Source organism: Amphibalanus amphitrite, unplaced genomic scaffold (assembly GCF_019059575.1).
Source record: "Amphibalanus amphitrite isolate SeventyFive unplaced genomic scaffold, NRLGWU_Aamphi_draft 000612F_arrow, whole genome shotgun sequence".
Lineage (NCBI taxonomy): Eukaryota > Metazoa > Arthropoda > Thecostraca > Balanomorpha > Balanidae > Amphibalanus > Amphibalanus amphitrite.
In genome coordinates this window covers 1-13702 of record NW_024882106.1, presented here as the reverse complement: position 1 = coordinate 13702, position 13702 = coordinate 1, and the positions used below count along the sequence as shown (strand labels likewise).

Here is a 13702-nt window from a genome sequence, read left to right as displayed (position 1 = left end):
GCTCCGGACGCCACTGCGACTCGCCGCCGCGCCGCCGCTCTCCGCAGAGGGGAGAGAGAGCAGAGGAGCTGAGTGCCCCGAGCGGTGCTCTCTCGGCACGGATGACCGCCGTCTGCAGTATACCCACTCAGCCTGCAGTGGTCTGACTGGGGAGGCTGCACTTCACTCAATATACCCTGGGCTGCACGGCCGCTGGACGGGCGGAGGGGGGTGGGGGAGAGGGCGAGACGGGAAGGGGAGGGATAGGGGAGCCGGGCGGGGACAGGGGAGCCGGCCGGTATCAACAGATGGAAGACTGCGATAGCCAGAAGAATTGACAAAGAAAAGTAGGATGGCGGAAACAAGTAAGGGGATTTAACCCTCGCCGGACCTATTGGTTTTCTACATACGCGCCGGCCGAGGGGGGGGGGCGGGTACGACCCCCCCCTCGCCGTTTCGCCCCTGGTGGAGCTAGCGCGTCGCGGAAAAAACGAGCGTGTGCGCCGTTACGAGACGCAGAGATTGGTACCCGATTTTAAGGTCCTAGGTCAACCGGTGACCTCTGAGGTCAGGTCAAGTGCCCCAAGGTGCGGTTCAGTTTTTGGTGAATAACTTCGCAAAAAACGGCCGCAGAGCGCCGATTTTGGCAGCATCGTGTTCGTCTTGCTCAGGTGCGTCGAATGATATACTTTTTGTCCGGGTCAGGTCAACTTGGGGTGTTGACCTCAGGTCAAGGTCAGGTCAGCACCCCCAGGTCACGAAGTTGGTCGAAAGAGGTCATGTCGCATATCATTCGATTCGGCAGGTCTTCCTGAGTCCATTGGTGGCTTTTCCGACTCGCTAGCTCAATTTGATCAAGAGTTATTGACGAAAAACTAATATGACCTTGATGACGTCATAAATGACGTCACGCAAGGTCAACATTGCAAAAGTGACGCATCTAACCTTGCAAGGAGTGCATCAAATCACGATTCTGTGTGCTTGAGATAGTTGGAGATCGTTCCCGGCGCCAGAATAGCAGTTTTCATTTTTCCCCATTGACTTATAATGGTGAGGTCACGAAAATGACCTGACCTCATATGACCTTTAGGAAAAATCCGAGATATAGAAGTTGTGGGACTCATAATGGATACTAGATCCTGCAAGTTTCATTTTCCTGTGACATCTTCTCTGGCAGTGAGGGCGTTGCGAAGTTGCGACATCTGAAGACCATGCAGAGGTTCACTTATGACGTCATAGGTCAGTGACCTGACCTGACCCAAAAATGCGGTTGGTGTCAAAAGATGCGGCTTGGATCAAAGGTCAGGTATGCCAAGTTTCAGCTCTCTATCGCCAGCGTGTTCGGAGCTATCGCGAAAAAACCGTATGGGGGGGGCGGCACCCGCCCCCCCCCCTCGGCCGGCGAGGGTTAAGATTGGCCCTTGGAGGTGAGAATCACTTAGCTCAGGAGGTAGCCGGGAATCGAGGACTGACATAAAAAGACTATTCATCTAGACCAGTGAGGTCAAACTCCTGCCTTGACAGCCTGGCGTCCGTTTAGTGGGACTGGCGTCGGCAATGCTCAAGAACGTTTATGTACACATTGTACAGTCCACAGCAGAAGTAATGTGCGGTTTCAGTCATGGGTATGTTCTGCTTCTGAAGCTTAGGAACAATAAGCCAGACTACAATGAAACTTTTAATGTAGCTTACATGTATCGTCAGTCATGGGTATGTTCTGCTTCTGCTGTATCGTCACCCTTGCAGTTGCAACTTTATCTATCGACGTCTTCTTTTCGATAACTCCGCATTTAGCCCTCGCCCCCCCAGGTAGTCTTTCTGCTCTGCACTCAACATTTTTAGAGCTAGAAGGCTGATTTTTCGTATAGCTGCTCCTCTATCCTTTCTTGATGTCCACTGAAAATTTTCAAGTTTCTGTGGTTTTTGGTTTCGGAGATATGACCTTGTTTTTCAGGTCATGTCATGACCCAAATGGCCAATTCTCAACATCTTGCGTTTCCTATGGGTCTTGTGAGCTTTTGACACCTTGATTTCGGCCTTTTTTACCAGTCTTACCTCCCACCTATCATGGAACATGTTGTTTGACGATGTACAGATGTCAAGGTCAAGGTCAAGGTCAACCTAGGTCATCTAAGATCATTGCGTTTTAGGCAAGCGGAATTTACTTTTTGTGAAGTTTTTTTGACTGCATTTTTGGTAAAAGCTTCTCAGATCATGATTTCATGTAATATGGACACATAAACAATCGGTGCACACATCAGTATACACACAGACACACACAGACATAAAAACACATATAATTGACCTTCACCTAACTTGACCTGAAATGACCTCAGCAGCAAAAACCTGGTCGGGTAGTGTGACAAAGAGGTTCTAGCTGGCTTGGCACAAGAAAACGGCATCGTCATCGGTATATGATAAGCAGCGCACTTGATATCCAACGGTGACCCAAAACAGCAATATTTTTTAGTTTGACCTGACCTGGAAGATCAATGACTGACCTGAGAAGGTAAAACTGGGTATCATTGGATTTGTCTCTTCCCAAAGAATCTTTTTGGTCTTTACCGCTAAGCTCTATCTCCAACAGGAACGAAATGGCGCGGGGGTGGCAACCCCCCCCCCATGTGCGTTCTAGGATGGGAAAATGGCATGTGCGGGCGAGGGTTAAAAATCGTCAGTCAAAGCCATCCGTTAGAGATGGGTAAAAGCGCACATTACTTTAGCGGTGAGCTGTACTTCGCTATATAACACAAGTCAACACATCCCAGCTGTAACAAAGCAACAGAAAATAAGTTGCTAACTACGCTGTCATTTTTCCCAATGGATGCGAGTGATTGAGTTGTTGGTGTATAGCTGATAAAAATGTTAACGCTAACATGCTGATTGCTGAATGTATGCATCGTAATTGTGGCAGTGGAAGACGCAGCAAAGGCATATTAATCAAAAAGTGAATTAATTTGATCTAATTAATGCTTTAACACAGGTAAGAGATGCATATATTGCTTCTTATATAGGGCATAGTCATAGACCACTATATATCCACTATATATAGATATATAGTGGTCTATGGCATAGTATGTAAAATACAGTAATATCCATACACCTACTATAATTTCCATTAGTTGTAATATCAATTTATTATGATACTATGAGAGTCCCATATCTAAATCGGCATCAACGAGCTAAAATGGAATAGGAGGAAACTGACCGACCATATGACAGGAAGCCATAGCGACAGATGTGTAGCTAAACGATAACCATCGTCGATTTAATCAGGAAGGAACCTGTTCGTTGCATGTCGGACATTCCTTTACAAGGTAGGCGGCACAATTGTCCCTATACCTGCCCTTGAATTCAACATCTTGAAAGACATTTGGCGCATGCAGTGGTTCCCGGAAGGCGTAGGCGTACGGACATGTTAAATTTAACGGAATCCTAGAAGGCTATAAATTGCAAATATCGGTGGGCTTAGCGTATAAATATGTCTATGACAGTACCTATACAGACTTAATGCTTATCTACATAGTCATAGACCTTCTAATAAAAAGGCATATGACATTGTGAATTAATACTGGTAGTCAGTTTTTGTGTGAGTATCAATCTTTTTTTTTCTTCAAAATATAATGGTCACTTAATCTCGTTCATTTGTTTAGCAACATTAGCCGTCTGCAGAATATCAGCTGCAACGCCCAACCGATAGTTTTAAATAACTAAACTCAAACATACTTAGATGCTACATATATACATACAGTTGACTATACAGTGCTAAGCAGTGCCGGCAAAATAATTTACTTACGCATAAAGAAGACACGACACACACTGACACGCACACATAAACACTTCAAATGTATTCACGACTTCACACTGAGCACACACAAAAGCAGTTGCAAATAAAGACACACCTATATAGACAATAGACAATGACATTGGTCAGCATGCAACAGGCGAATTGTGGTGAGATCATTGACTGATAGAGCTGGCTAATTATACAAAAAAAATCACGTTGTATTGCAACAGTAATATGAGTAACACGATCTTACAATTTAAATAAACATAAATGCATCTTTTTGGTCTATCAATTCGTCAGTTTGTTCAGAAGTGAACTAAAGACCTCCTTCACCTTTCCCCATCTCTCTTGGCGCCTTTGCTTTTTCTCTTCCTCCTCCTTTTGCTCCTGAACTTCCTGTTCGTGCCTACTGATTGCCTCCCATAAGCCCACATTATTTTGTCCCTGCTCTGCTTCTATGCTGCTGGGCCGCTCTTCTTTGTGTTTTAACCACCACTTATTGGCTCTCTCGGACTTAGGCTCAAGCTCGCTTTGCGGACGTTCCAGTAGAAAATATTGATGCCACCAGTCTTTTGGTTTTGGTTCCGATGTTTTATCAGACTCGACGGCACTATTTCCATGGTCCTCGCTGTCAACCTTGGCCACTGACGTTTTCGCTTTCACAACTTCAGGCGCTCTCGGTCCATTTACACGTTTGGTATTAATTTTTGGAGCGCTGTTAGAGCTGCTTCGAAGGTATGCTCTGAAGCTATCCCAAGGAAAGTCAACATCATCATCGACAGGCTTCTCGGTCACTGTTGGAAAACTGGGCGATGAAGACGGCTCGATGAGCGTTTCAACAGAACTAGCAGGGGGCGTAGTGGATTGAGCATGTGAAACAGGCGGGGTCTGTGTCGCAAGTGACGGATTCCGGATCCACGGAAAGGAAGGAAGGCGCGGAATTTGCTGTGAGGGCAATGACTGTGGCCTAGTGGGCTCAGGTGGTGCCGGCGTCGATGACTTCGGTGCTAACGGGAATAAGAAACTGGGAATCGCTTGTTGTGGGTGTGTTGAATTAATTGGCGCTGGGAAAGGATATAGAAAAGGTCTAGCAAGCGGCCCAGGTTGTGCTTGGTGCGCCAGTGGTCTTAGAAAGGGTGGAGGAGCAGGAAGAATGTTCGGCTTCGGGGAAACTTGCACCGGCGGAGCCGGCTTTATGCGTTGCTGTGTTGGTGGATTTAATGGTAAATGTGTTTGATGAGGCGGAGTCTTTTTAAGCGCAATCAACTTAGCCGCATGTTGCAAAAATTGTTGGTACTGCTGATGCACTGCTGCTGCCGATGGCTGTGATTGGACTGAAAGTTGCGGCTTTTGTTTAAACACCCCAGCTGAACCTTGACCGTTTCCGGATATTTTCCTTAGAATTGAAAACGCATCGCCACTTGGAAGGCTCAAAGGATGCGAGGCACGAGCTTCTTCCGAATGCTCCACAGGCTCTTCTTCATCGGCGTCAGACTCCTCCGTGTCGTCGTCCTCGTCACCTTCAGAGTCGGATGGGTCGGGAGACTCGACTTCTTCCGGCTCCTCGACGGTTTCCGCTGGCGGCACTGACGGGGAAGAAGCAGTGGACGGCTGCGGCTGCACTGAAGGCGAGGCCACCGCTCTCTGAGGAGTGGCTTGAGTTGGGAAAAGATGTGGCTGAAACTGGAACAGTCCACTCGCAGGAGGTCTGGGCCGAAACACTGTCGGTATTTGTACTTGTGCTGTGCTCGGAGGCTGCGCACCATGTGCCTGCTGGGTCGCTTCGCTAGCTACACTCGGCGTCGGTTGGCTGTTCACATTCTGTGCTGGTTGGCTTGTCGCTCTCTGAGGGCTTATTACTTTCTGCTTCTGTTGATTTAAGCTCCTTAGTTGTTGCGCACGCTGAGCAAGCAGGCTCTGTAGATAGAGTTGTCTGTACCGGGAAAGCAGCGCCAGCGTTTTCTGCCGTCGCGGATAGTCCAGCTTCTGTATCAGCGACTGCAGAAGAGCTGACATGTTCTGCTGTGGTGCTGGAGGCGATGACGCTGCATTGCTGGATGGTACCGAGTTCTGAGCTCCCGTCGGAACTGTTGGAACCGGCAGTGAGGGCGCGGGACGAATCGGAGGCGCTGGTGGCCACTGACCTGGCCAAATGTTAGGCGGGACATTCTGGGCCACACTTGCAGTATGGGCCAGGCTCGCGTGACACACCAGGCAGCCAATGATCTGAAAACGGAAACAGACATCGGTGAAAAACTAGCCAGACGCTATTAAACGGACTCCTATCAGAATAGCTGGCCACAAAAGAGCCAGCAACATTGAATCTGGTAAATAAGAGCTAGAGTCTCTATAGCTAATGCCTCAAAATAGCTAATGCACTCTACGTAATGCAAAAAATATGTTATATACTATTATAATTTACCAATGAAGCTGATCGCAAGTCGTCAGCAATTTTCTTACATTTGCTCAAGTTCGACTTGTATGCAAGCGGTCATCAATCATTGCAGCTAAAGAAAAAAGCGGCCAGTGGACTTAACACTAGTGACTAGATTAATAAGTATTTTCTGCACTTAAAAGCTCCATTCCACTTACCAGTAGGTGCATGATGGTGACAGACGTCAGCCCGATGTGAAACTAAAGCCGTCTCCCTGCTGGCACGTCGGTTATATGCCCTCACGTGCCTTCACGTGTCTGAAAGGGAACTACTCTTTGTGCACGCACGCGGCGGTGCGATCTTTTCCCCGATATGGGTCAGTATTCCCCAACCACTACCGTATGTGCCATCGCGCGGCATTGAAACTAACCGCTACTTTTCCGGGGGATCTTGTGTGCAGTGTCGTGTCGTTTAACCACAATCCACTTGCGGCTGTGCACGATTAGGGAAGCACGCCGCATGCCCTGCAAGTCATGCGTGCATCAAATGATTCCACCCCCGCCGTGATATGAGTAAGGTTAAACGGATTCCCTTTTTACGGAAAAAGACGCAGCTGATTGAAATGTCAAAGGAAAGTGAAATGCAATGAACTTCACTTTCAAAAATTCATAAAAAGCATTTATCTCAAGGCTTTTGTTGATCATCCTTGACAAAATGGATAAGCTAAATCGACGCATAAAAAATATTTTGAGAGATTTTAAATAGATATGTTTTGTATGCATTGATCGAGTAGAGTTTTAACCCTGGCGTTGTCCTACTAGCGAACGTATAGGGGAGGTGTTGGACCCCTCCCCCTCCCCGCCGCCATTCGACCCTTGATCGAGCTTGCAGCTCCGTGGAAAAAAACGACCATGCTACCTGTGACGAACTAAAGTCGACTACTCTTATACCCAAAAGCAAAGTCCTAGGTTATTGGTTGACCTTCCTGGTCATTTAGGTGTCACTTATAGGTGTCAACCACCACTGACAGCGTCGTAACATGTTACGTAGGCATCAAAACTACTTCGTAAATGTTTAAAGTAGGTGCTATGTGAATCTGAAATCAGCTCCAAAACTACCCTAAGCACATGTAAAACTAAAAAATTGAACCAAGACCACCTCTGGTCAATGACCTTAACCTGCTCTTCACGTCATTTTCACACCCCATAATGCATGAGACAAACATCATTTCACATGCTCATGAAACGTTTACAACCACAAAGACTGGAGTAAACGCACGGATGTTGGGTGCCGACTTACGCCGAATCGCGATTCCAGCCAAATATGGACTCGAGAAACAGGTCACAGTCCAAAGGTTATTTGGTTAGGGTCCTAAAATTTTCAAGGTAGGTGTAAAATTGGTTATCTCGAGGGTACTGACTACTGAGGTTGAACGTTTCGTCGTGACTGGCTGCTTATGCAATGGTAAAAAATAACTGTCCTTGCACTGACTCGAGTTATAAGCGTCTGCTTTTAGGCCCGTTGCGGCCATGGCTAGAATTTATGTGTCCAGCCCATTATAGTTTGTTTGCTTTGTTGGGTTAGGCCCTTTCGATCTAACAAGACCATTTTAGAGCCGGAAGGATGATAGGAATTTGAACATCTGTCTGGGCGGGAAAGACATTTGTCCGGGCACGCACCCTGTGACCCGTCGGGGCTGAGCCCATCACGAAGACACCGGCCACCCCGTCCCCTGGCAGTCATCGCACCCCGCGGCTACGGGCCTGCTCCTGGGGTGGAGCTACCCGCATGGGATAAAGTTGCCTGTCCAGCCCGGAACAGGGGACGGAGACGTTCATGAGGAGGCGGTCACGGCTTTGACTATCATGAGAATGGAAACGACGCAACGGAGGTTTCAGTCCAGGTTTACGGAGTTCTATGTCCAGAACCAGAAGAAGTCAAATTTGATGTCAATACATACATACATTCATTCATACATACATACATACATACATACATACATACATACATACATACATACATACATACATACATACATACATACATACATACATACATACATACATACATACATACATACATACATACATACATACATACATACATACATACATACCTGGCCACTAGGGCGAGTGTCCGACCGACCGACTGTCCTCCCATCTGTTGGCAATCAGAACTGTTTCCGTGCATCGCCACCAGGCTGTGCTAGCCTCGCAAGGTAGGTGCACGCAGGAGAGGGTGAATCAATGCATTGGTTAGTGGACATTGCGCCACGAAAATGAAATATGACCAATCGCCACCGGGAAAAGGCCTGCCGTAGTGTCCAAGAACCTCTACGTCAGTGTCAGAGCCCCAAGGCCTAGGCATGGATCCTAGGTCTCAGGGTCCTAGGTCTGTGTCGCACACAGTTTTAGTCAAACGGCCTGATCGGATCCTAATAAATGTCTATCTAGTATCTAGGTACCAGCATAGGCTCGGTTCTTCGGAACAAATCTCAATATCTTGTGTCGAGGAACTTCATCAGACATGGATCCTGTAACTTCCCAGCTATGTATATTTTAACAAAAACTTTCTAGTTTGTTTAGGGTTATCGTGCAGGTTGAGGGGAGGGGTACTCAGCAGAATGTGTATGAAATCTGGTGAGATTAAAAAAAAAATGGTTAGGGCCCGCATACCAGCGAGTCCACTTTGAACGCTATGACCTCCCAACCCTGATATGAAATCCTAACTTCGCCACTTCCTTGAACACGCATATGACTTTGGATGGTTTCCATTTATTTTCTATCAAAAGGGTAAAAAAGTTCACAACTCATGCAGCCAACAATCATCAAATGATTTACATGATGCTGCCCTGCACTACACACATAAACATACACATGCTGCACATGCAAACCAAAATACACCCGCACCAGCACTGTCACAAAATAAATAAATAAATGAATGAAATTGCACTTCAATGAAAATAATTTCAATGAACGTGAGTCAAGCTCACTTAAATAGATCAGCTAAATCAAGCGCAAGGTAGGCTTTGAATTTAAATTATGAATGCATGAAGGGTATCTACATACACCACACCCCAGCACACGCGTGTGCTCAAATAAACACGTCTTTACCGATTGAAGTGAAGAAAAGTAACACTCAGACTCATTAAAATAAAAATGTTGCATTCATTCTCGTTTTGGGTCTTCTTTTCTTTGACCCGTTCTCTCCATGATTGAGATGGAGCACGGTGCTCCACCCCTGTCTCAGCCGAAGGACCACCGCGTGCTACTGGGCAGTTCCAAAAGTCGCCGGCACTCTCGGCCCGACGAAGGGCCTCGGCGCCAAAGCACGAGTCCAATAGCTTTGTCTTTTGGCCGATTCTTCCTGGTCCTCTGTATCCTGGTCGCTGATATGACTGTGTCGGGTCGCCTGTGGTTTCCGTACATTGGAGCTGGCTGTTGAATGATTCGGCCTCGGCGTAACTTGGTCATCACGGCCCTTGGACATCTGTCGGGTAACGTGATTGCCGCGACTAAGTGAATGCAAGTTGTTCAATGTATGGGTTCTACGTTCACGTTCATCTTTATCCGAGTCATCTTTTCGAAGCCAAAGGCTCCGGCGACCACTAGTATCAGCTGACCTCCAGCGGTTACGGCGAACATTGGTGTCTTCGGGATCCCAGTGATCGGGGCGATCAGTGGTATCTTCGGGATCCCAGCGGTCACGGTGATCATTGCTATCTTCGGGATCCCAGCGGTCACGATCATTGCTATCTTTGGCATCCCAGCGGTCACGATCATCGCTATCTTTGGGATCCCAGCGGTCAGGGCGATCATTGCTATCGTCGGGATCCCAGCGGTCAAAACGGTCATCAGAATCCTCTGGCTCCCAGCGGTCAAAACGGTCGTCAGAATCCTCTGGATCCCGGCGATCGAAATAATCGTCGTCCGGATCCCAGCGATTCGAGTGGCGGTTTGAGTCTCCTTGGTTGCGTCTGGTGTGGAAGTTCACGTCCTGTCGCTCTCTCCCGCCGGTGCTGTGGGGACTTCCTGGGATAAAGGTGGCTCCGACTCCACCGCTTTGAACACCCCGACCAAAGTTCGTTGGTCTCGGCGGCACACGCCTATTGTTCCCCTGTTGCCACCTATCGTCGTTATTTTGACTCACACCGACGCTAGAAGGGCGGCCTACGAAGTTACCCTGACCGAATTCATTCTGCTTCTGAACTTGGTCACTATCGTCCGAAGAGATGCCGTTCTGGAAGTGCCGAGGCTGGAAAGAAGAACCTTGGGCGTGGAAAGTACGTGGTCTAGCGGGCATCGGCACTGGCAAAAATCCAAGTCCCGGTCGTTTGTTACCTGGCGTTACAGGTGCTGGTAAAAATCCAAGTCCCGGTCGTGTGTTACCTGGCGTTACAGGTGCTGGTAAAAAGCCACGTCCCGGCCGCAGCGTTTCTCGCTGAGTCGGCACATCATCCTCGTCGAAGCCATTTTGCGGGGACGAGGCTGGCTGGAAGGTCTGCTGAGCAGTGCCAGGCGATGCTCCTCCCGCCTGCGCCGGGGCGGCAGCCTGAGCCTGCGCCGCCATCCGCGCCTGAGCGGCAAGGTGGGCCTGCAGCAGCAGCAGAGCCCACAGCCTCAGCTGCGGCGAGAGGGCGGGCTGCGGCGGCTGCGACAGCTGCGGTGCCTGCTGCAGCTGTGGCGGGATGACGGGCTGCGACAGCTGCTGTGGCGGCGGCGGCGGCAGCTGCTGTGGCGGCTGCGACGGGGGCGGAGACGCCCCTCGCTGCTGACCCAGCAGGCTCTGACCAAATAACGCCGGTGGGAGGACCGGCACGAAACTGGTAGTCGGCTGTGCCGGTCCGAACGGGCTTGGGCGGGGCATCAGCGGCTGGCGCAGCTCCGGCTGGGGTAGCAGTACCTGCTGCAGCTGCGGCTGCTGCTGCTGTAGCTGCATCTGGGGCTGCGACTGGGGCTGCGGCGGTGGCAGTGGTTGGAACTGTGGTGGGAAGAGCGGGGCCCACAGCAGCGGCGATACTCCGGGCATTATGTCCATGGCAAGGACGGGGTGCTGCAGACGCCATGGTCCGGCCCACAGCACTCCGAACAGAACCTGAAACAGAGGGCATACGCTCAACGATTGTTTTTTTCTTTTTACTGTTTAACTTCCTCATTTATAAGACTTGGCTATCGCATTTATTAGACTGGGCTTTGGGAACATACAATTATTAGATAGAATTATACAATTATTATTTGAGACTGATTAAATCTCCTCTGAAAATGTTTTATCTTACAATATTGATTATTTTTAGCCCTGTTTCATATGACGAACCTGCCATACAATTTCAAGTGATTGTTACCAATTTCCTTTTTTCCTATTTTCCTTGAACCAATTCCTCAATATTCAGGTCAGTCAAATTATTCAGGACTACTTGAAACCTGATGCTAGGTAATCAATCTCTTATACGCTATGGAGACCCGTAAAAGAATCAACCGGCATAAATATGCTTCCATGGCCGGAGACTAATAGTACTTATAAGACTAATGGACTAATGAGGAGACTAATAAGTTTTAAATTTCTTGAAAGGTATTTAAGCACTAAATATTGAATATTGCATGTGTAGCACTCCGTTGTTTTACTCACTAAATGTGAATTTTGGCAATTTTTTCAGAAATATGGTAACAGACAAAAGAAGCCGATTGTACTCACTACTCACCAGAGAAGCCAGCATATCACCGTCTTCTAACACCTCTTCAAGAGAATTGCACCTAATCACCCGGTGTCTGGCGCTTTTAAGTGGCACGGTGATTTCCTGAGTGGAGATTGGGGAGCATGCAGCACTCCATTTTCCCAGATGAACGCAGTTTTAGTTTATAGCTTCCCACGATTCAAATGATATGTAATTATACTCTCATCTTTTCCTCCGACCGCCATTGCAACTGGCAAAATCATACTCTTGCGGAAAGGAAGTAAACTTGACCTATTTAAATGAGATAATATTATGGAAATCAACTTATCAATGCCGGCAAATGTTGCAGAGATAGATGCAGAAATCATGCGAGATGAAGGCTCGAATGTCAGATGGTGGAGCGTTGGATTTCCGGTGGTGCGAGTCCGGGCTCGAATTGCTCCGGTGCTCGATATGCGAGACGGCTCCTGACGGGAATGGTCCAGTCCAGTGGTGTTGGTTGTTGGGACCAGCTGGGCCGCAGCCAGTTGAACGCAGACGGATCTTGATCTCAGATCGTATACGATCATAGGCCTTGCTGTTCAATTTTGTCACATTGATGTGCCCTAAGTTTAAGAGACTAGAGCCAGAATATATATTGTGCTTGTGATTCAATAGGACAAGAGATAATCATCTGCAGTTTGCAGTTAGATTTACCACTTCCATATTAGTGATAAAGGTTTGCATATTAATGGTACAATAACACGCATTTGGAGAGTGATATGAGTTTTGAACGGCCCGACACAATTATCGGCACCATGAATGGCTTCTGAATAATAGTGCCACTGTCGGGCCGCTCAGAACTCATATGGCCCGACAAATGTCGTGTGAGTTGTGCTATTGTCGCCTACATATCTCCCAGTGCAACGTTTTAAAGGGCCGTCAGACAGACTAGAGTTCAATAACCTGAGGCTAAAATTTCAGTTTTGGCAGCGAGCAATGACCCCTGAACACGTGCTCTCAGCACAGTGCCGGCCGCAGTGCTGCCTGCAGCTCCGAAAATGACGCAGAGACGCTCCCCGCCCTGCAAGAGCAGCTGTGTGAGCCAATACCATGAAATTCGGAGAAAAAATATTTGATACTGTATGAGGTAGCGGGCAACAGTAAAAATTATTACCCGATGTGACGTCACTGTAGCCGGAGGGTGAAGAGCGAAACATGCTTTATTGCCCGAGGCAAATTTAAGGTCTTCTTCCGAGGGTTTCAGTGGCGCCAAAGAGGGCAATAATGCCGGTCCCGTAGCTCAGTTGGTAGAGCGTTGGACTCCGCTTGCATTGAGACTTACTTGCATCCAATGACTTGCTATCGTTTATGTGCACCTGTAACCATATGTGTGAACAACCAATCAGCGCCGTGGTATTGTTCCCGCCGAGGGAGAGGCTTTAGTCGCCAATGCCTCTGGCAAGATTAATCAATTCTGGACGAGTTTAAAATGTTCTGAAGAGCAGCTTCACCTGCTTCGTAGAATTTTGAAGCCACCGGAATTCCATCCAATCTGATTCTTTGATTTCGTACTCCGTATGATGAGGTTTCGAAGCAAAAGACCATTCACCGATAAGAAAGGGGAGGTACGGAACTGATGTTGCAAATATACCACTGACATCTGGAAACAGTTCAATAAACTGCATTTTTACTACGGAAGATGTATCCGTTCAATTTTTCTCTTATTTAAGACTCTATCTAACATTAAATTTTACATAGGAAAAAGTGTGAGCGGGAGCCGAAATGTAATAATAAAATTCATCCGATTCGAAGGAATCTCACTCAGCCCTATAAGTTACATAGGTATACTCAATCATTTGCGGGTTAGCCGCGGAAAGCCGACTAATGGCATCAGAACTTCGATCAGGGC

The 13702-nt window shown here is 47.8% G+C and overlaps 1 protein-coding gene across 1 annotated transcript; it reads right to left on the bottom strand.

The window, feature by feature from the left end:
• Nucleotides 1-166: 166 nt before the first annotated feature.
• Nucleotides 167-11177, bottom strand: LOC122363259 (YLP motif-containing protein 1-like). The gene is made up of 3 exons (XM_043332307.1): nt 10529-11177; nt 5215-5352; nt 167-192 (listed from the first exon to the last, which is right to left on the bottom strand). Exons 1-3 carry the CDS (start codon nt 11175-11177, stop codon nt 167-169), a joined length of 813 nt encoding a protein of 270 aa, XP_043188242.1.
• Nucleotides 11178-13702: the final 2525 nt, after the last annotated feature.